General features: G+C 42.3%; 1 protein-coding gene across 2 annotated transcripts in view; it reads left to right on the forward strand.

Moving 5' to 3' along the window:
• Nucleotides 1-21,938, forward strand: part of METTL16 (methyltransferase 16, RNA N6-adenosine) — a 53,148-nt gene extending 31,210 nt beyond the window's left edge. For both annotated transcript variants that reach the window (XM_069944495.1, XM_069944496.1), the window contains exons 8-10: nucleotides 2,623-2,712; nucleotides 16,174-16,341; nucleotides 21,060-21,938. In XM_069944495.1, the coding sequence (XP_069800596.1) occupies nucleotides 2,623-2,712; nucleotides 16,174-16,341; nucleotides 21,060-21,623 (822 nt within the window). In that variant the 3' untranslated portion in view covers nucleotides 21,624-21,938. The remainder of the gene's footprint in view (nucleotides 1-2,622; nucleotides 2,713-16,173; nucleotides 16,342-21,059) is intronic.
• Nucleotides 21,939-23,113: the final 1,175 nt, after the last annotated feature.

Here is a 23,113-nt window from a genome sequence, read left to right on the forward strand (position 1 = left end):
TACATAACTGATAACAATAGATTATTAAAGGACAACTACCACGCTTTGTAACAGTTTTCTTTTCTTTTCTTTTTTTTTTTTTTTTACTAACACAGTTTTCATAGTTACCTTTCCTCCTAAGTCTGTCTCTGTTTGAATTTCCCGCCAATCATAGCCTCAATGAGTTCGGGGGGGAGAGAGTAGGGAGGGGGGTCCCCTGTAGCTGATAAGATGCAGGGAGAGGAGGAAAGAGCAGCAGATAAGACTCCTTCACACACTGACTCCGGCTGGGTTTCAGAGGGGGGGGTCCTATAGCTGACATCTTGCTGGGAGACAGTCTCTGAGGACAAAGATAAACAAACAAAGCAACTCGCTGAGGGTACTATTACACGGAACGATAATCGGCGATTATCGCTCCATGTAATAAATACAACGATCAGCCGACGACAACGATCATCGGCTGATCGTTGATATAGGTTTGGACCTATTTTCGTCGTGCGCCGGCTGCGCACCGCTATTACACGTAGCGGTGCGCGGCCGGCGACTGACGATATACATTACCTATCCACGTTCCAGGGCTGCTGCTGCGGTCTTCTCCCCGGGACCTGCGCGCTCTAGCTTCAAAGTGGCCTGTCAGCTGACAGGCCGCCCGGCCAATCACAGGCCGCTGCGGTCCTGGCCACTCTGACAGGCCACTCTGAAGTTAGAGCGCGCGGGACCAGTGGAGAAGAAGACCACAGCAGCAGCCCTGGAACGTGGATAAGTATTGTATATAGTTAGGCAAGGGCTGCAAGGACATCGGTAACTATGTCCCTGCAGCTCTTGTTTAACGATTATCAGGCCGTGTAATAGGTCCAGTAAACGAGCGACGATCTAGCAGATCGCTGCTCGTTTACAGGTATTTTCGGGCCCCCATCGGCCCCTGTAATACCACCCTGACTGTCCTTATGGCTGAGGAGGAGAGGGGAGGGGGGGTCTGTGTAGCTTATGTGCTGGAAGAAGTCAGTGAAGAGAAGCAGAAGAAATCATTTACTTACAGCAAGCAGCCTTCTCTGTTGCTGCACTAGGTCAGATGGCTTGCAGTTGCCCAGCCAATGGGAGCTGAGCAAGCTGAGTCACCTAACAAGGCAAGGGAGGGGGAGGCTGGTGTAACAAGACCTAGACTTGCACTCCTCCTGATGACAACATCGTCACAAGATGGAGCTGAGAAAAGAGCCTGGTGTCTACAGTAATTAGGTATGTATGAGTTTCCTACACTTCCGGGAGGGGGGTCAAGGGGGGAAAAGATAGGAAAGAGGGGCAGATAGGTAATTGAAGCACATTACAAAGTTAGATAACTTTGTAATGTGTTTCAATAAATGGAAAAACGTTTTTCACGTGAGTTGTCCTTTAAGCCTACTCTTAAGATGTGATCAGACGAAAATCAGGCGATTTCCTGCTTCTCAGCTGATCACTGTCACTTTTACACAGGCCGATTATCAACCGAAGGAGCTTTCCTAGCAAAGCTTCTGGATGATAGTTGGCCTGTGTAAAAGGCCCTTTATACTCATCAGTTTCAACATACTGGAGCCAGTAGAACCAGGTGCAGACAAAACAGTCATTGTGGTCATACAGTTGAGTAGTTATATCTTCCATACGGTTGACGTTTTCTACCTTACTCAACCAGTGAAATATGGGTGGGAGTTCCAGACCCTCCCCAGTCCCAGGATACATGCTTTTGCCACATTCCCCATCTGAGGGACAACTGAGCATCAGTATGTCTTCAGAGGAATGTCAGAGGTGCAGGAGGAAAAGGACTGGTGCAAAAGAAGGATAGTAGTCTGTGAAGGACAAAACTATCCTCCAGACTTCCTTCCAAAATAATAAGGGTTGAGGACAGCTCCAGAAGGTATGGAGAAAGGTCCCTTCATCACCACAGCCTCTCCAGCAGGTGACAGAAACCTTAGGAAAGATTTTTAAAGAAGGGAGGAGACACTGTACCAACAGGATCAGTCTCCTGTTCTTATTATGCTTGAGTTAGTGTAGAAGAGTTGTGCACCTGAGTTTGGTGCATGCCAGCAGCCGCTATGACAGCTCACAAGGTGAGATACACTTGGACATGCTGCACCTAACCTGGCAAGTATTTTATGGGTATTTTATGTATATTTATTTAATGTATTTGATAAAAACAAACAAATGTATATACAGGTCGAGGCATAGAAACCGATAACAAAGTAAAAAATAAATCACTCCCTTTGAAGAGGTTTTCTGGGCACATTAGACTGAAGAGCTATTCACGAGATAGCTCAGCCTTTTTTTTTGAGTGAACAGGAGCTGAGCTACAGTTACACATCGCTGCTACAACTCAATGTACGGAAAGGAACAGCTGCCGATCAGTGACTGAAGAACCATTCTTAGGTTGCTTGTCGGTCCATTTTATCTGGAAAACCTCTTTAAACTATTTAAGCCTGTTAGAATATTACCTGGATAATGTGTTTAGCATGATGTTTTGTGGTTTTTGTGCTGTATTTGATAGAGATAGGATAGACTTTGCAGTTTACCAGCTTTGTTTTATGTATTTCAGATACATTAATTTAGGGAAAATACTTCTTTTTGTGAATTACTTTAACCAGAAGAATATTCTTATTCTTTATTGCATTTTAGGTTCCTAAAGTAGCACACACAGAATTTTACCAGGGGCGTACAATGCGTTGGGCACTGGCCTGGAGTTTTTATGATGATGTGCTCATTCCGGTAAGTCTTTGTCTGACACCAACACTAGAGTCTTTAACAGGTAAACCCTATTAACCAAAAGAAAGCAAGATGAGAAAGCCTATGAAGGTTTTATTGCACGACTTACACAAGTATTTTTATCTATTCCACAGTGATATCTAGCATGCAACTAGAGTTCAATTATTGTATTTTTAGTATTACAGCATTTGTTATTTACGCTTGGCACTTTAGTATTTATTTGAAGTTCACTTTTATCCATTTCACAGTGACATACAGCATGCAAGTATATAAAAAAAGGAGACCTATTGTTGGACTTGTAGTACTACAGCACATGTTTACTTGCGCTTGGCACTTTAGTATTTATCAAGATAAAAAAGAAAATAATATAGGTCATACCTGATCTCCATTTTTTCCATCTGTTTAGAAAGACTCTTCAACCAGTACTGTAATCTTAAGTTCAGTTCTTTCAATTAAATAGGTAATAGTAAAATCCAATATAGTTAACACCAGAACAAAATTTAGAACAGTAACCCCAACCTCTTCCAATCCAGGGTATTTCCCACCATATTCATACTACCAGAGATGATTCAGGCCCATCTAGCTTCTTGTCCCATTGCTTGACACTAACATTATTAGAAGTACAATGCATGATAAAGTGGAAAGGTGGTGCCCAGTGGTCGGTTTATTCATAGATTTCCAGAAGCAATGACAACATCCTTATTTATTGGGGAATACTAACATAGAGCTGACATGGTCTTTATAAAGTAGAATTTCAGCAAATAACTGTCATTCATGTCATAAAAGTATAGGTATAAGTCTAGCTACTGGGAACTCTTTAAAAAGAAACTGTCATCACTTCTAGGGCCCTATTACACCGGACGATTATCGTGCGAAAAATCGTTATATCGTTCGAATTTAAACGATAATCGTTCTGTGTAATTGCAGGCAACGATTGAAATATTGTTCATGTGTCGTTGATCGTTGATTTAGATCTAAACCTAAAATCATCCTTAATCGTTCGCTAATTATTCGCTAATCGTTCGCTGTAATTCCACATTTGTTCGCTGTAGTTCTGCATTTTTCTTACTAAGTGTTCAGTGTAGTTGCACATTGTTCATTGTTTTGCTGGGATCAGATAGTTAATGATCGCAATAGCTATCGTAGTAACGAGGTTAACTAACGATTATCGTTCTGTGAATTATGGTGAACAATTTCAAGTTAACAATAAACTATCTTGTTTGCGATCGTTTATCGACAGTCGTTAATCATTAAAAATCGCTCCGTGTAATAGGAACCTTATGCTGTCCGAACCACAAGTCACAGGGCAGTCCCCACCACTGTCTCTCTACCACACCAGCCATGATAAATCCCACTTTGTTTAGGTGTAGAGAAAGATCCATTATTAAAGGCTGACAGGGCAGGGAGAAGCTGCCAGGGACCACCCTGATGACTCAAGGATCAAGCAGCATAAAAGTAAAGACATGCTCCCTTTAATTCTTGAAAACCAGACAATGTCATTCCCTAGTCATGATAAAGAGGGGCCTGTCCTTGCTTAGTCACTTATCTAAGTGATTGGCAGTAAGAGAAATACTAAAGCAAATGAATTAAAATTTGATGTGATGGTCAGAGTCTTTGAAAATCTAGGAGACAACCCTTCTCAGTACCTGAAAAGCATTGTTTTTTCCAGTGTCTTTTACAAATCATATTGGAGTGGAAATGATTCATGTAATAAATCACTTTTTGGCACAGCCTTAAACTGACAGTGCAGTATTACTTCCTGTAGGTCTTTATATTAAGCATAATTGCAGGATATTGCTTTTGTGTGTGTGTGTTTGTATGTATATGTATATGTGTGTGTGTGTGTGTGTGTGTGTGTGTATATATATATATATATATATATATATATATATATATATATATATACATATATATATATATATATATACATATACATATATATAATATATATATAATTAAATTATATTTTTTAATTTTATTTTTTTAATAAACTATTTCCATGTGACTGCCATGCATGGCCTAACCTTTACACTCTTGGAAAACTTAAACTGACAGTGCAGTATTACTTCCTGTAGGTCTTTATATTTAGCATAATTGCAGGATATTGCTTGTGTGTGTGTGTGTGTGTGTGTGTGTGTATGTATGTGTGTGTATATGTATGTATGTATGTATGTATATATAAATAATATATATATAATTAATTAAAGTATATTTTTTAATTTTATTTTTTTAATAAACTATTTCCATGTGACTGCCATGCGTGGCCTAACCTTTACACTCTTGGAAACATGTTGCCTGTGTTCTCCAATCCTTGCATATAGCCTCTGGGTGAACATGCTCCCTGCCCTGAGTCTGATAACTACCTATTGTACAGCCGTCTTGTGACAGACTGCCCCGCTAATGCCCATTTGTCTGAAGGATTAGACATGCACACTGATTTTTCTGAGCTTAACAAATTAAAAAGGCATTAGCTGACAGCTTCTATCACACTATCAGCATAATCACGGGCTGGTGTGAAACAATGAAAGTACGACGGTGTCTTGGGCGACCTGTCAGACCTCCTTTTGTAGCCTAGGCTAGTGAGTATGTTGTCTATCGATTTCAGGGCTTTTTTCCCCCCTTCTTCCTGTGGGTTGGGGGTTAACTGCAGATGTCTAGCCTGGCAATTACAATTCAGAGGGTTGGCATTAAATTGGTATGATTGTAAGCAGTCAGTGAAAGGTCTTAAAGGATGACTAACTGTGATTTCAAGCTGAGCATGGCTTGATAAAATTGATTGTTTGTGCAGCCTGTCTCACCATTTAAAGCTGTATTGCTACATTTTAGTGATTTTTTTTTCTTTCTTTATTTGTTTAATGTCTGATATTAACAATGAAAATTCGTAACATGTTCAGTTTGCAGCAGCTTTAAAGGAAAAACACCATCTTTTATAGAAAATCCCCTAAGCTTTGTAGCCCCCCGTGCAGGCCATGCTTGTCAATGACAGACACGGTCTGGCTTCTAAGATGCACCCCCGCAGTTTGCTGTAAAGGGAATACAGTATTACAGGAGATTTGAAGCATAATTTGGACGTTAAAAGGTGACCTCAGAGCTGCACCTGCTAATGCTTTTTATTGTTGTGGGTTAAAGAGCTCTTTTATAGATTTATACCAGTGATTTTACATTTGCAGCTAAAGGTGCTAAAACAAGAATCTAGTAGGGCAATGAATATTGATGTTGTCTAGTTTATGTGCTTTCCATGAAAAAATTATATCCTGTTGTAAAGTATTTAAAATTAATGTGCAGAGTTAGTGAGCAGGGTCTAAAGATTTTATTAATATTGTGAAGTATATACCAATATATTTAACCCCCTGGTCCAGTAATGAGTAGTAAAAATTCTAATTAAATGTCCTGCACCACCCCAACCTCTGGATACTGGTAGCACCCCTAAAGTTATGGCTCATCCATTTTAGGCAGTCACTTTTTTGTAGGGATGGTCCCTGATGATCAGCTGATCAGAAGTTGTCCAGTGTCCTCTGTGGGGGAATCTGGGGGAATAAAACATTACACAATGCCCATTGAATTTAATAAATTGTACATGCTTGTTCCTCCAGAGAGACAAGTTTTGTAGCTGTTCTGGCCAGTAGATGAGGGTTCTGAATGTAGATTTCCCCTGTCTATTAAATGGGGTTATCCTGGCTTAGAAAAACATGCCCACTGGACTTCCCTTTTGGCTGCAAAAGCCCAGCACCGATCGACCTGTCAATCTTAACAGACTGGTAATTACATGCAGGCATAGGGGTGTTAGAAGAGAAGGATCTGGAGGTTGCTGGCCTTTTGTGGCCCAGGTGAACACCCTGTGGGCTTTATTTCCTAAGTTTCATTAAACTTCAAAAGTTTATATTAAATTTAAATAGATTGAAAGAGTTATTTCTCCTAATCCAAAGTAAGAAGGGTTATCATACACCGCCATTACTTTACTCAGCTAAAAGCTGATGACAAGATCTATCAAACATGGTGTAAAGTGAAACTGGCTCAGTTGCCCCTAGCAACCAATCAGATTCCACCTTTCATTCCTCAGACGCTTTGGAAAATGAAAGGTGGAATCTGATTGGTTGCTAGGGGCAACTGAGCCAGTTTCACTTTACACCATGTTTGATAAATCCCCCCCCCCCCCATGGTGTCCAGTTATTGGGTGATATAGCAGAATTCAGATTAGTGGAATAGAGCATCTGTGTCTGGGAGAGTATCAGTATAAGCTGGCGTATGTTGTGAAGCTGTTAGGGCAGAATAGCACATCCATTGCACTGTACAGATGACTAAGCTTTTCCTTTGGAAATTTGGAGCCTGTTTATTCCTGAACTTCAGCTATAGACATTTGGCTTATCCTCACTATCGCTATTGAATTAAAAAAAAAAAAAAACATAGTTGCTTTGTTCCAAAAACAGCATCACTCTTGTCCTCAGTTTGTGTGTGATATTGCAGTTCAGTTCTATGGAAGTGAATGGAGCTGAGCTGTAATACCACACACAATCTGAGGACAGGGGTGGTACTGTTTTTAGCATTCATGTTTTTCTAATCCTCAATTTGCATTTGTACACTCTGTTAATACTTGGGGAGCAGCATGTCTTGTGATCAAATGTAGTAGACACCAGTAAATGTGGAGTGAACCACAGCTTGAGGAAAGTGGCTTAATAGTGTCATAATGTAGACAAACACTAAGGTAAATTAAAAGTAAAATACACTAGGAACACTTACCATTGATATTCCTATCTGGGTATGAATGTTTTCAAAATGCAGCCTATACAATATCTTGTATTCCCTTGATGGATTTTATTTTGTCTCCCTCCCATGCTACAGCCATGTTTAAAGTGTACCAGTCAAGAAAAATAGCTTGTGACATATCAGAGTGACATGTCAAATGTCTTTATTGGTCATAGTCTGAGTGTTCATACCCTGACTGATCAGAGGAATGAGCAGAGATAGGACGATGCCATGCTGTCCGCTGCCCGCTCTGTGTCAGTGTGGGGAGACGTGCACCATAGACTAGTGATGTCACAATACCAGAATTATTAGTTCAATACCAATACCAACTTTTTTTTTATATCAATTCTCGATACCATTTTAATACTTAGCATATAACCCTTCCCCCCCCCCCAATGATAATTCAATATAATGCCCCAGCGCCGCCCCCCCCCCCTGACTGCAGATATAATGCTCCCCAATTTTTAGACTGTTCACTATATAATCAACCTGACTTCTTTTTTTTGGTGCAAACACTGTATTCTCTTTTTTTTTTATTATTATTATTATATTAGTTTAAGTTAGTAGCAGTAGTATGGCTGACTCACAGTATAATATGTAGGGGTTGTAGTATGGCTGACACAGTATAGTATGTTGGGGGTAGTAGTAGTATGGCTGACACACAGTATAGTATGTTGGGGTAGTAGTTGTATGGCTGACACATAGCACTAGCATAGTACAGTCATGGCCAAAAGTTTTGAGAAGTATACAAATATTAATTTTTACAAAGTCTACTGCTTCAGTTTTTGAAATGGCAATTTGCATATACTCCAGAATGTTATAAAGAGTGATCAGCTTAACCACAATTACTTGCAAAGTCAATATTTGCCTAGAAAATGAACTTTATCCCCCAAAACACATTTCAACATCATTGCAGCCCTGCCTTAAAGGGGTACTTCAGCGGGGGGGCACTTTTGTGCTGGGACCGGGGAGGAGGTGGCCGAGGGAAAAGATGTCCACTCACCTCCCCGGTTCCAGCGCCGGGTCCTGCATCGCTGCGCCGCTTCCGGGTGTCTGACCACTGGACACTTTAAAAGGAGGCTGGTGCTTGGCATCATTGTTTCTCTTCTGTTAACCATGGTTATCTCTAAAGAAACACGTACAGTCGTCATTGCACTGCACAAAAATGGCCTAACAGGGAAGAGTATCGCAGCTAGAAAGATTGCACCTCAGTCAACAATCTATCTCATCATCAAGAACTTCAAGGAGAGAGGTTCTATTATTGCCAAAAAGGCTCCAGGGCACCCAAGAAAGACCAGCAAGCGCCAGGACCGTCTCTTAAAAGTGTTTCAGCTGCGGGATCGGGCTACCAGCAGTGCAGAGCTTGCTCAGGAATGGCAGCAGGCAGGTGGGAGTGCATCTGCACGCAATGTGAGGCGGAGACTCTTGGAGCAAGGCCTGGTCTCAAGGAGGGCAGCAAAGAAGCCACTTCTCTCCAGAAAAAACATTAGGGAAAGACTGATAATCTGCAAAAGGTACAGGGAGTAGACTGCTGAGGACTGGGGTAAAGTCATTTTCTCTGATGAATCCCCTTTCCGATTATTTGGGATATCTGGAAAACAGCTTATTCGGAGAAGACGAGGTGAGCACTACCACCAGTCTTGTCTCATGCCAACTGTAAAGCATCCTGAAACCATTCATGTGTGGGGTTGCTTCTCAGCCAAGGGAATCGTGTCTCTCACAGTCTTGCCTAAAAACACAGCCATGAATAAAGAATGGTACCAGAATGTCCTCCAAGAGCAACTTCTCCCAACCGTCCAAGAGCAGTTTGGCAATCAACAATGCCTTTTCCAGCATGATGGAGCACCTTGCCATAAAGCAAAGCTGATAACTAAATGGCTCAGGGAACAAAACATAGAGATTTTGGGTCCATGGCATGGAAACTCCCCAGATCCTAATCCCATTGAGAACTTGTGGTCAATCATCAAGAGACGGGTGGACAAACAAAAACCAACAAATTCTGACAAAATGCAAGCATTGATTGTGCAAGAATGGACTGCTATCAGTCAGGATTTGGTCCAGAAGTTGATTGAGAGCAGCCAGGGAGAATTGCAGAGGTCCTGAAGAAGAAGGGTCAACACTGCAAATATTGACTTGCTGCATTAACTCATTCTGTCAATATAAGCTTTTGTTACTCATAATATGATTGCAATTATATTTCTGTATGTGATAAAAACATCTGACAAACACATAAAAACCAGAAGGCAGCAGATCATGTGAAAATATAATTGCGTAATTCTCAAAACTTTTGGCCATGACTGTAAACTCTATGTTTTTGCACAGCTTAAAGGGGTAGTGCGGCGCTCAGAAATAATTCACAGAATAACACACATTACAAAGTTATACAACTTTGTAATGTATGTTATGTCTGTGAATCGCCCCGTTCCCCGTGTCCCACCACCCCCACCCGTGTACCCGGAAGTGTGGTGCATTATACATTACCTGATCCGTGTCGAGGGCCGTCCGCCATCTTGTGCCAAACGTCATCTTCGGACGGACGGCCGAGTCGCTGCCGCCCGTCCCTCCGCCGCATCACAACTGTGCTCAGCCGCGATTGGCTGAGCACAGTTATGCTCAGCCAATCGTGGCTGAGCATCGGATGACGCTGCAGAGGGCGGCTGGCATTCGGGACAGTCGGAGCTGTTCGCCGTCCGCCCGAAGAAGACGTCACTCGCTGAAGATCGGAGACTGGTGTCGGCACGTGACAGGTAAGTATAGCGCACCACACTTCCGGGTACACGGGTGGGGGTGGTGGGACTAGGGGAAGGGGGCCATTCACAGACATAACATACATTACAAAGTTGTATAACTTTGTAATGTGTGTTTAGTCTGTGAATAATTCTTTACCACCGCACTACCCCTTTAACATAAAGTATAGAATACCAGGAAATCCTGGTACTGAACCATTTTTTTCCCCCCGAATGTCAACATTAGTATCAATATTTCGGTGCATCCCTACCATAGACTATGTAGCCATCTCCTGACACAGAGTCAGGGGAGAAATGCACTTAGCGTGAGCTTCTCCTGTCTTCTTCTCTTGATCGATTGCAGTCTGAACACTCAGACCTCGACCAGTCAAAACTTTGACGTCTCTGTGAGGGTAGGTTCACACTATTGAATCCGCGCTGAGAAGTTTCAGCGGATTCCGTCGCTAGTACCCGCCCGCCTTTCCGCTAGTACCCGCCCGCCTTTCCGCCCGTACCATAGACATCATTCTGTGGCCAGGCCGATTTCGCTGTCTGCCAAAAGAATATACATGACGGATAGGCGCAAACGGGTATATGCCACGGAATCCGCCGGAAAGTCTCCACGCTGATTCTGTAATGTGAACCTACCAGGGGCGGAACTACCGCAGTAGCAGCCGTAGCCGCTGCTACGGGGCCCGGCACATCATGGGGCCCGGCCAGGCTGTCATGTTCTCAGTTAGCTGTTCAGGACCTTTGTCCTGACATCAGCTAACCCGGCAGAATAGTGTGTTCTGAAGCCGGGCCGACCTGTTCCGAACTTCCTGTCTCCTGGCTCCTATGATACCGCTGGGTGAGCAGAGCGGGGACTTCCTTCGGCGCTGGTGCTGTCTCTTCACTCACCCCCACAGCAGGTGTACGTAGGTAGGTCCCCCCCTGCAGTGCAACTACATCCCCTCCCTGGGCCCTAGTGCTGGGGCTATGCCCCCTGCCCCGAATCCCTGCTGCTACCATTTGCAGGTAATAGCTGACACACACTGATCCCCACTTACAGTGTGTGTCAGTAGCCAGCAGCAGTGAGGAATCTCCTTCTCCGGACCCGGCCTCCTCACAGGCATCGGACAGCTCGGGGGATGGGAGACCAGCAGGGACGTGAGTATCCCGGCTACGGAGCTCTGTGCAGCCTCATTAGCATAATCTCCTGCCTGAGATCTGTGGCTACAGCTGCAGTGTTGTGTCGGGACAGACAGGAGGGGAAGGAAACACACACAGGTCCTGGCTGTATATATCATCCCCCTGTCCTGGCTGTATATACCCCCCCCCCTGTCCTGGCTGTATATATCATCCCCCTGTCCTGGCTGTATATACCCCCCCCTGTCCTGGCTGTATATATCATCCCCCTGTCCTGGCTGTATATATCATCCCCCTGTCCTGGCTGTATATATCATCCCTCTGTCCTTGCTGTATATATAACCCCCCCTGTCCTGGCTGTATATACCCCCCCCCCCCTGTCCTGGCTGTATATATCATCCCCCTGTCCTGGCTGTATATATCATCCCCCTGTCCTGGCTGTATATATCATCCCCCTGTCCTGGCTGTATATATCATCCCTCTGTCCTTGCTGTATATATCATCCCCCCTGTCCTGGCTGTATATATCATCCCCCCTGTCCTGGCTGTATATATCATCCCCCCTGTCCTGGCTGTATATATCATCCCCCCTGTCCTGGCTGTATATATCATCCCCCCTGTTCTGGCTGTATATACCACCCCCTGTTCTGGCTGTATATAACCCCCCCCTGTCCTGGCTGTATATACCCCCCCCCCTGTCCAGGCTGTATATATCATCCCCCCTGTCCTGGCTGTATATATCATCCCCCCCTGTCCTGGCTGTATATATCATCCCCCCCCTGTTCTGGCTGTATATATCATCCCCCCCTGTTCTGGCTGTATATATCACCCCCCCTGTCCTGGCTGTATATAACACACACACACTGCTGTCCTGGCTGGATGTAAGTATATAAGTAGTACTATTAATATTATTGGCGTGACTGGAGGGGGGGCCCATTCAAAAGTTCGCTATGGGGCCCAGCAATTTCTAGTTACGCCACTGGAACCTACCCTCACATGGCAAAAGTTTTTTTTTTTTGGGACTGTCCCTCTTAAACAATAGAAAAGCAAGAAGTACAGGTCCTCTAGTTAGATATATAGTGCTTCAGGTTGTGAGTCAAGTTGTATTTGTATAAGAGTAAATGGCGGGGAGTGGAAGTCCTCTAGTTAGGTATGTAATACAACAAATCTGTCGATATGGCAAAGACAGTATAAATATGTATATAAAATAAGGAGAGGGAAAGGTCCTCTAGTCAAGAGTTTTATTGGCTAAAAGTGGAGTAATAAGCATGTGTATTCGCAATATTAGCAATAAGTAAAAATAAAGACATAACAGTAGATTTGTTGTAATGCATGGGCCTTACCTTAAAGGTGAATAACGTAGGAATTTTTTCTTTCTTATTTTTTTATAAAGTATTCCAGTATATGTGTTTTTTTCATATTTGCCCTGGTCCCCCACAGCTCCCTTTTACATCCAGTTCCCTGCTGCTTATTAATTCTCAATTCTGAGATAAGCTGTCTGAGCAGGACAACCACTGGCCAAGATGTGACATGGCTGCAGGCAGTGATCGGCTGAGCAGGCAGCTCCTGCTACCACATCTAGTTTTGGAAGCAGGTAAAAGAGATGAGCAATTCCCCCCCCCCCCCCCACCCCCCAGTGTAATGTAAAACTTTTAAGTTGGAAAAACCCTTTAACTAAAATGGATCCTGAAATAAGGAATGTTAGAAGATCAAAAAATGAAATTCAACATGCCCAAACTTTCTTTCCCGCAACATCATCTGTTAATGGAAGGTAAGGAGGCCCCCATACATATAAGATAGCTGGCCGTTCCCACCAAAGTCATTGGCTATGGATGACTTGTCTGTGATGTGGGAAGGAGCCAGGCTGTTGGATATGCTTTATCCCCTTGTTTTGCCTTGTAAAAACAAGTGTTAGTGCATGCTGTAATCCTGCAGCGTCACTGCTCCCAGACAGAGCCTATAGTAACAGCTGGCACAATGTGGTCGCTACCATATTCGACTATTGACACCCATAGGATCATAAGGCAGTGAAATGTGTCTGGTTTTGTTCTATATACCATACAGCCAGTCCTCTAATGCTTTGTGTGTGCACATTAACCTCACATTGCTATTTTGTGTTTTCAAGTGAGCACAATGAGTTGGTGAAATCTCATGCCACGTGCACATTCTCAGTAAAAGCTCAGGGGATCAGTACCTGTGTAATACGCTCTGCTCCCATGCCAGCTGTGTTACAATGTGCTATAGCAGCACATAGCTCAGAATGCTGACTGTGGAGTCCACATCTAAGATTAAGTTTATACTACAAAGTGAAATAAATTCTATCTCATATCAGCAAAACCATCAGAAAATAAACCCCCTGTCGTCTGTGTGTTTGCACAAGGAGGGGGGGGGGGGGGCACAAGAAATATGCAGTTATATTCTGCTGGATCCGTTCCTTGTAGACATTCCATACAACATATGGTTTTATTTTCCTGAATAAATGAGTTTTGTTAAATAAAACAAGAGAACCTCTGCTTTCACCCAAGTTGAAGTAGTGGACCTCATTGACTATAGTTGGGTATGTTGAGGTTTAAGTGCCACTAGAGTTCCATCATGTGTTTGTTTGTTTTTCCAGTGATAAAAAGTACTAATATGAACATACCCTTACAAATCACATCCACATGATGCAGAAATTCAGCTTTCCCTACTTATATATAGCTGGTAAGGAATCCATGCGGAAACCTGCATATAAACCATACAGATTTCACCGCAGATTTGGAAAACATCTGCTGAGTGAGGACTAGTGACACGCATAAGCTGGTGTGGTTCCGCTTTACTACTGTTTGCTTTTCTTAGCCTTTGCCTCCATTTACACATGGCATATTTTGCATGTGTATACTCTATATGGTTTATTGCGCCGACGTAAAACAGAACAAAGCTGTGTACTGTGTGATAGGTGCAGTCAGCACTGTTCTGTATGTTACTCTGTCTGATGTCTGTCTTGTTCACTAACATGGGTGGATTCGGCTGTAGTCCACAGATATCATAGTTGAGTGGATCCATCTACTGGCAGATTTCAGGAACTTCACCAGTAAACATCATTTGCTGCCCCCATTATTGGGAAATACCAATTCAGTTGCATTATGGGGAACATTTATCCAGACTTTAATACTCGTAAGTCGGTCTTAAATAATGCTCTGCCTCCATGCAGTCTGCCAGATTTACTAAGGGCTTATTCTCACATTCCATATAACACAGAACATAAAGACGGGGAATCCCTGTAGTAGACTATTTCCTTGCCTGCCATCATTTATCAATATGATGGCGTGAGCAGCTGTGTGAGTACAGTGCTGTGAAGATTGATACACTTTCCCTGCTCCCGACATCATATTGACGCATGATGCTGGGTGGGAAATAGGTCCTAGAGTACAGGGCTTCCCCGTCCGTAGGTTCCGTGTTATAAGTAACACGCAAATAAGCCTTAAAGGGTTATCCAGCGCTACAAAAACATGGCCACTGTCTTCCTGAGACAGCCCCAGTCTTGTCTCCAGATTGGGCGCGGTTTTGCTGCTCAGTTCCATTGAAGTGAATAGAGCTTAATTGCAAACCGCACCTGAACTGGAGACAAGAGTCGTGTTGTCTCTGGAGGAAAGTGGCCATGTTTTTGTAGCACTGGATAACCCCTTTAAGAGGCACACACTCTTAGTAAATTCCTGCAGGACTGGCGCCTATTACAGGGTGAGCGCAGGAATATACACCTGCTTTGCAGCAGGTGTAGACTTCTTCCATGATTTACTTCTGTGTGCATTATTAGCATATTAGAAGCAGGAGGAGATCATGTCTTCTCCTCGCCGCATCCCCCTGCCTTCTTATCAGGTAAACGCCCATATGCCACGGAAAGGGCACAGATTTTTGCGCTATCTGAGTGGTTTGCATAAAAATCTGCTCCTTTTCTGTGGCGTACACCAGAGCGCACCTTGATAAATGTGTTTCTATGTGTTACTTCAGCCTTATGTGCTTATAGAATTATATTCACACATCAGTAACTGGATGTTTAACCACCCCCGTCTGCATTTGCACAAACCCATTGATTGTAACAGCCCTTTTGCAGATCCATAGCAACTACAGGTGAGTAAAAGGGTCCATTTATATCAATGGATATGGATCTGTAATTGCGGACAGTATAATACTGATGTGTGAAAGGGGCCTTAGTAACCGAGGTAAAACTCATAATGGAAACATTAACATTTCTCTTTTCAGGCTTTGTTATTGATCTATAGGATCTGTAGTTTATTATTAAGGAAATAACAAGTGTTGCATGTACAGAAGGTTTGCAATTTCCAGCAACATTCGCTTATGGCAACTGATATTAAAAAATAAAAATAAAAAAAATCTGAACGTGATAGCAAGTTCTGGAGAAACTCCTTTTGTGTAGGAAATTAGTCCAACATTATAATTATAATATTATAATTAGTCCATATTATTTTTAGTCTCCATAAACTTCAGAGGACAACATGAGAGCAAAAATAGGACAGCATTATATTATTATATATTATCAAATAACAGGTACAAGTGCCCATGCAAACCGCTCCTTGTGCAGTGACAAAGGGATCAAGATAATCTGGAGGTTCTCTTAAAGGGGTTGTCCAGACTTTAGGTATATCTACTGTGTTGCTTGTGCTACACTGAAAATAACAAAGCTGTATACACACCCCATCCACTTCACTGTTGCAGAAGGTTTCCCAGCCTCTTGTTTTCTGCTTTGTTCCCCTTCTCCACTACTTCTGCTTACGTGCTGTACAGACAAGAAGTGCCTGTGCAGTATGGAGACCATAAAGAGAAAAGGAATGAAGATTGCAGACTCAAATTTCTCTTTTTTAATCATTCAGAACCCTCCTTCTAAGAAAAGAAAACTGGAAAAGCCACGGAAACCCATGATGTTCTATGTATTGGAGACAACTGTAAGGATGCTTAAGGACAAGCCTGACTGCTCAAGTGATTTGGAAGATATCTCTGTGGTCACACATTGCTTAAAAAAGATACTTACTGATCTAAAGGTTGGTGCCATGAAAGTTGCATCCAAGAGTACTGGAAAGGTCTAAGGATTCAGTTCTTATTTAGTTTAATTCCATCAGCTAAGTGTAAACTCTGATTTATCAAATAATAATCTTCATTACTTCATTAGTCCTGCTGGGTATATACCAGTGTCCTGGGACTAGAATCTCTATTTCTTATGGTGCGTTTACACAGAAAGATTTATCTGACAGATTTGTGAAACCAAAGGCAGGAACAGACTATAACCAGTGAACAGCTCATAAAGGAATGACTGAGATTTCTCCTCTTTTGCAATCCATTCCTGGCTTTGGCTTAAAAAATCTGTCTGATAAATCTCTCTGTGTAAACGCATCCTTATACCGCGCAGTATGCAAGTGTTAGACTTTATAGGTGAGTCTGTAGGTCCAAATACCCAGATCCTGGATAGGTGTAAGAGCTCTAGACAGGATATAATTCATTAAAGGGGTAGTGCGGCGCTCAGCAATTATTCACAGAATAATACACATTACAAAGTTATACAACTTTGTAATGTATGTTATGTCTGTGAATCGCCCCCTTCCTGTGTCCCCCCACCCCCGCACCTGTACCTGGAAGTGTGGTGCGCTATACATACCTGACGCTTGTCAACCCCCGTCTTCTGTCCATGCAATCTTCGGGAGGCCGGCCGACTCACTGCAGCCGTCCCGCATGCCGGCCCCCCTCTACAGCGTCATCCTCTGCTCAGCCGCGATTGGCTGAGCATAACTGTGTTTAGCCAATCGCGTCCGAGCAGCTGATGACGCGTGTCGCGTCATCAGCTGCTCAGCCGCGATTGGCTGAGAATAACTGTGCTCAGCCAATCGCGGCTGAGCACAGTTATGACACGGCAGAGGGGGGCCGGCAGGAGCGGGTCGGCCGGCCTCCCGAAGATGACGTCTTTGAAGAAGATGGCAGACGGGGTCGGTCGACACGGATCAGGTATGTATAGCGCACCACACTTCCGAGTACACGTGCGGGGGTGGGGGGACACGGGAAGGGGGCGATTCACTGACATAACATACATTACAAAGTTGTATAACTTTGTAATGTTTGTTATTCTGTGAATAATTGCTGAGCGCCGCACTACCCCCTTTAAGCTAATATTGGGCATACACATTTCTTGCATATTTGCCATATTTGGTTTGTAATTACACCCTACATTTTACCAAAAAGTATACTGCAAAAATGAAAAAAAAAATTTTGTGAAGTGAAACTGAAAAAAAAAATGCAAATTCAAAACTATGTGGGGGGTGATTTGTTTTTCCACCACTCACTGCATGGTAGAACTGACATGTTATAAGTATTCCTCAGGTCAGGACAATTACATTGATTATATATTGATTTTATATAGTCTTAGTTATGTTTTACGGTTTAATATAATTAGAAACTTTGCTTTAGATCGTCATATAACTTTTTTTTAATGTTTACAGGGCTGTTTATTTTTTAACATGGTGTGTAGTTTTTATCTCTACCATTTTGATGTAGATGGCACTTTTTGATAATTATCTGTTCTTTGTTTACAACATTCACCATGCGGTGTCAATAACATATTTTAATAGTTGAAACAGTTCTGCACACAGTGATATCAAATATATTTATATAGTGTTTTTTATGTTTACAATTTTTATGTGAAAGGGGGGGGGGCATTTGAACTTTTAAAATTGGAGGGTTTTTAGAAAATTATTTTTTAACATTTTTTTTGTACACTTTTTAAGTTCCCATAGGGAAATTTTATAAACAATTATTAAATAGCTAATACTGTTTGATCAGATTATCACTCTGCTGGCAAAACTCTATTAGCAGAAATGCTTCAGCATCAATGGAAGATAAGTATAGACAGATCAGCCCTCCCACAATCTTATTGCAGGGGTGCTGATTAGACATCTGACAGGTGCAGCACCAGTCATTTAGACACTTAAAGTGTCACTGTCGTGAAAATTTTTAATAATCATTAATAGTCCAGGTGATTTTAAGAAACTTTGTAATTGGGTTTATTAGCTGAAAAATGAATTTTTATCATGAAAAATCAGTTTGAAGCTCTCCCTGACAGTCAGTACTGACCTCTCTGACCTCTGAATACCTGTCACCCAGCTCTTTGTTTGTGTGATCATTTGTTCTCAGCTCTCAGCTGCTGGCTAACTCCCTCCTCCCCCTCCCCTCTCTATCGAACAGACATGGTTGTGTCTGATGCAACAAGTCACAATTTCCTGGTGGGGGGGGGGGGGGGGGGTGACCTGGGGAAAGTCTTTTTAAATGCAGATAATGGTATATTTGCCTAATAATAAACCCAATTACAAAGTTTCTTAAAATCGCCTGGACTAATGATTTCTGCAAAAAAAAATTCACAACAGTGACTCTTTAAAGGAAACCTGTCACCCCCCGTGAGCATCAGACTCCCAATTCATTCTCTGTGAGCATCCGACTCTCCCGTGAGCGCGCGCGCGCTGGGCGCTGAAATCTCAGTCACCCGACAGGCTCAGGAAGCGGGACCCGGCGCATGAGGTAAGCATAGGGGGATCTAACGGGGTCGGGAGCCTGTCACCCCGGCACGGGGGGTGACAGGTTTTCTTTAAATCCTGCGATCGCTATTGGTTGTGGCATTTAAATGGTTAAATGACTGTTTAGTCATTAGCAGCAGACCCCCACTGTGTATGCAGTGGGCTCAGCTCCTGAACCCCCTCCATAAATACTGATTATTATCACTATAATGGATGGGTCTGTGTCTGAGGAAGCTGCAGGTCCTGTAATGGGTGCTAACAGTATTTACTTTCCACATGGTAACCAGTCAGAAAACAAGTGTCCAAAATGAGAATTGTTGATAGGTTACTATATTAGTATAGATTTACAATTTTTTTTGGCCGTTTTGCAACCTTTTTTTTTGGTCTGACATTATTTTGACACCAAAACACAGATCGTAACTTACACTAAACTGCTGCGTTTGGTCACCAAAATGCCAGCCGCCCGAAAAAATGGCCGCTAAACAGCCAAAAATAAGACAACGTGGGAACACAGCCTAGAAATGTCTTGTCTCTCTGTACGTTGTATATACGCAGTAGTTACACACATGCAGCCTTGACAAATGAATGCAGACACTTATGATGGAGAACTTATGACTTTCTCTTTCTCCCGTCTATTGTTTAGTATGTGAGCTAAGCGACAATCCAACTGTGTGTTTTTCTAAGTATGAAGATGCAGCCTGACAGATGGAAGAACAGATGAATTTGTGAAATATTATTGCAAGTTTACCCAATTTGCAAAAAGTTAATTGACAGTAAATAGCCGAGCGTCCTTAGTCTTTACAGAGAGATGCCAGCAATGCGTAATCAGTGTGGAATAATGGGAAGATGGCACAGGGGCATAATTTGTTCAAGAATCCTTGGCAATGTTATTAACCCCTTGGCATTTAGGGATATTTTTGTTTTTGCTGCATTTTTAAGGAGACATAACTTTTTTAAATTTTTCCACTGACATAGCTGAATGAGGGCTTGTTTTTTGCTGTTGTATTTTTAGTGGCACCATATTGATGAACATTATAACTTATTGCTTAACCATTATTAACATTTTCTGTGGGAAAAGAAAAAAAGCTGAAATCAGTGTTTTTTTATATTTACTTTTGTTTATTGAGTTGCATACATAATTTAAGAGGTCATCCATTAAAGTAATTCTGTTTAAGCAAGTGGAAAGAGTTAAAATAACCTATACCTATTTTCCTTGCTCCCCCATCACTGCCTGCTCAACCATTCAGTGGCTTAGGTGGGAATCCATTGCAACCACAGATTGACTGAGTAGGCATTCCTCGTGCCCTCCCAGTCCTGTAAGAGCTGCACTGTGGGACTGGGGCAACATGAGAATGGGGGTGAAGGGAATAAAAAAGGTGGGTATAGATTATTTAAAGGAGCTGTGCACACCAAAAAAAAAAATCAAATCAACTGGTGTCAAAAATTGCCAGAGATTTGTAAACTACTTCTGCTGTATGTCCTGCAGGAAGTGGTGTATTCACTCCAATTTGACACAGTGCTCTCTGCTGCCACCTCTGTTCATTTGAGGAACTGACTAGAGCAGTAGCAGATCCCCACAGAGAAGCTATCCTGTTCTCCAGACTGGAAAGAATACACCACTTCCTGTAGTACATACAGCAGGTGATAAGTACTGTAAGACTTGAGGGTTTTTTTAATAGAAATAAATCACAAATCTGTGGCACTTTTTGGTACTGGTTGATTTGAAAGAAAAATTTTTATGGTGAACAACCCCTTTAGATTCCATAAGACAGGTAGCCTCCAGCTCCAAAATTGTGCATAAAATTTAGATCATGTAAAAATAAGGACATCAATATCCATAAAACAGACATCCCCAGTCCCAGCAGTTGGATATTACAGCTGGCAGCAATGCTGAAGGCTGTGGCAAAAGGATGTAGCATTACACCCTATTGCAGTTAGAAGATAACAGTTTTAAAATGTGTTGTTATGCCCATTTGTGCCAACTGATTAAGAAAACAGCAACCCCTTTTCTCTATTTCTTTATAAACCTAGCACCTCTGTTGATCAAAAAAGTAAAAAAAAAACTTTCATAGTGTCACAATTGCAAAAAGGTGGAAACTATCTTTTGAACTGATAATTTTTCTTGTGTATATGGAGTTTTTTCAGGGTTAGATGTTTATTAGTGTATTATGTGATCCAGAAAAAATTGTCTTCTTTTCCTACAGGTACAACATAAACCTGTGCCCTGTGAGAATGGAGAAGAAAGTTTATTTTTGACTGCGATTGAAAACTCTTGGGTACATATCCGTAGAAAGAAGAGGGATCGAATGAGACAGCTGAGAGAGTTACCTCGAGCCCCGGATGAGAACTTCCTGGTAGCTCAGAAGGATGAAAAACAAGCGGAAGATGAAGAGACAGCAGGAAAAACAGAAGCCTCTGATGAGAAAAATCCATCTCCTTCCGGTATAGGTGATCCTGCAGTTTTGACTTCAGATCCTAAAGATGCCATTCCTGAGTCTATGGAGGAGGACTCCAAACATTTGCCAGAAGTCGTCATTGAGGTTGATGAGCATGATTCCACTGAAGACGTCAACCAGGTTACTGCAGAATCCTCACAAGCCGACTGTAGCGGCAGCTCTCCATTTCTTTTTAAATGCATAATAAATATTAAGAAGGAGACCTCCAGTGTATTGGTAGAGATGCATTGGGTGGAAGGACACAACAGAGACCTGATGAACCAACTGTGCACATACTTGAGAAACCAGATTTGTAGACATGCTATCAGTTAGTGCTTCTTTAACCAAGCAGTTCTCATGTTCTGTTTTCTTTCTTCACTTCATAGAGTAACCTTTCTTAGGACTTGTTCACATGGCCAATATGCTGTGGATGTGTTGAAGATTTTACCAATTAAGATTGTAGAAAGTCAAAATCTACAACCAAATATACAACGTATCTGCCATGTGTGAACATACCATTGCCCTTGTTTGTGCCAGTATGACCAGGATTTTTTTACCTTACACACACTCATTTATTTTAAGCATTTAAACTACTTAGTGAAATTCCTAGTATCATTTAAATAAAACCAGGCAAAGAATTGCTGAGAAGCGTGGTTACACATTGATTTGTGTTAATATTTTACTTTTTGTTATTTATAAGTATTACTACTTTAGATATATAAAGCGTGTATAAAGGTGAGAACATGGAGAAATGTTTGTCCTGAGGTTGTATTTTCATATTGAATTACATGAATTCGTTCTAAACATATTTAACCCCTAGGCGACCCTGGACATACCCGTACGTCCAGGGCCGCCTCCACTCGTTCAGAGCGGGGCCGCGCTCTGAACCGCCGCAGTCCCGGGTGCCACTCGTAGCCCGGGACCACGGCTATTAGCGGGCAGGGTCCGATCACCGTGCCCACTAATAAAGTAATCGGATGCAGCTGTCAAAGTTGACAGCTGTATCCAATTACTTACTGCAGCACTTCCCTGGTGTCTAGTGGGGAGGATCTCTCCTCCGGGACGATCCACACATCTTACCCTGTCCGGGGTCAGCGCCGTAATGGCACTGATCCCGGCTCGGCACTTGATTACTTCCGGCTGCAGCAGCCGGAAGCAATCGATGTGCCTATCTCATCGATCTATGCAGCATAGATCTCAATCAGAGATCAGTGCACTTATACTAGAAGTCCCCCATGGGGGCTTCTAGTATAAGTGTAAAAGTACAAATAAAAGTGTTATTATAAAAAAAAAAGCCCCCTCCCCTAATAAAAGTCAGAATCACCCCCCTTTTCCCAGGTTATAAATAAAAATAAACAAAAGAAATAAACAAACATGTTTGGTATCTCCGCATGCATAATCGCCCAAACTAATAATTTCTCACATTCCTGATCTCGCACGGTAAATGGCGTAAGCGCCAAAAAATCCCAAAGTGCAAAATTGCGCATTGGTCGCATCAAATCCAGAAAAATTGTAATAAAAAGTGATCAAAAAGTCGCATATACGCAATCAAGGTAACAATAGAAAGAACACATTATGGCGCAAAAAATTACACCTCACACAGCCCCATAGACCAAAGGATAAAAGCGTTATAAGCCTGGGAATAGAGCGATTTTAACCCCTTCGGGACCAGGATAATTTTCGTTTTTGCGTTTTTCGTTTTTTCCTCCTTGTGCATAAAAGGCCATAGCACGTGCATTTTTCCACCTAGAGACCCACATGAGCCCTTATTTTTTGCGTCACTAATTGTACTTTGCAATGACAGGCTGAATTTTTGCATAAAG

Source organism: Dendropsophus ebraccatus, chromosome 11, assembly GCF_027789765.1.
Source record: "Dendropsophus ebraccatus isolate aDenEbr1 chromosome 11, aDenEbr1.pat, whole genome shotgun sequence".
Classification (NCBI taxonomy): domain Eukaryota; kingdom Metazoa; phylum Chordata; class Amphibia; order Anura; family Hylidae; genus Dendropsophus; species Dendropsophus ebraccatus.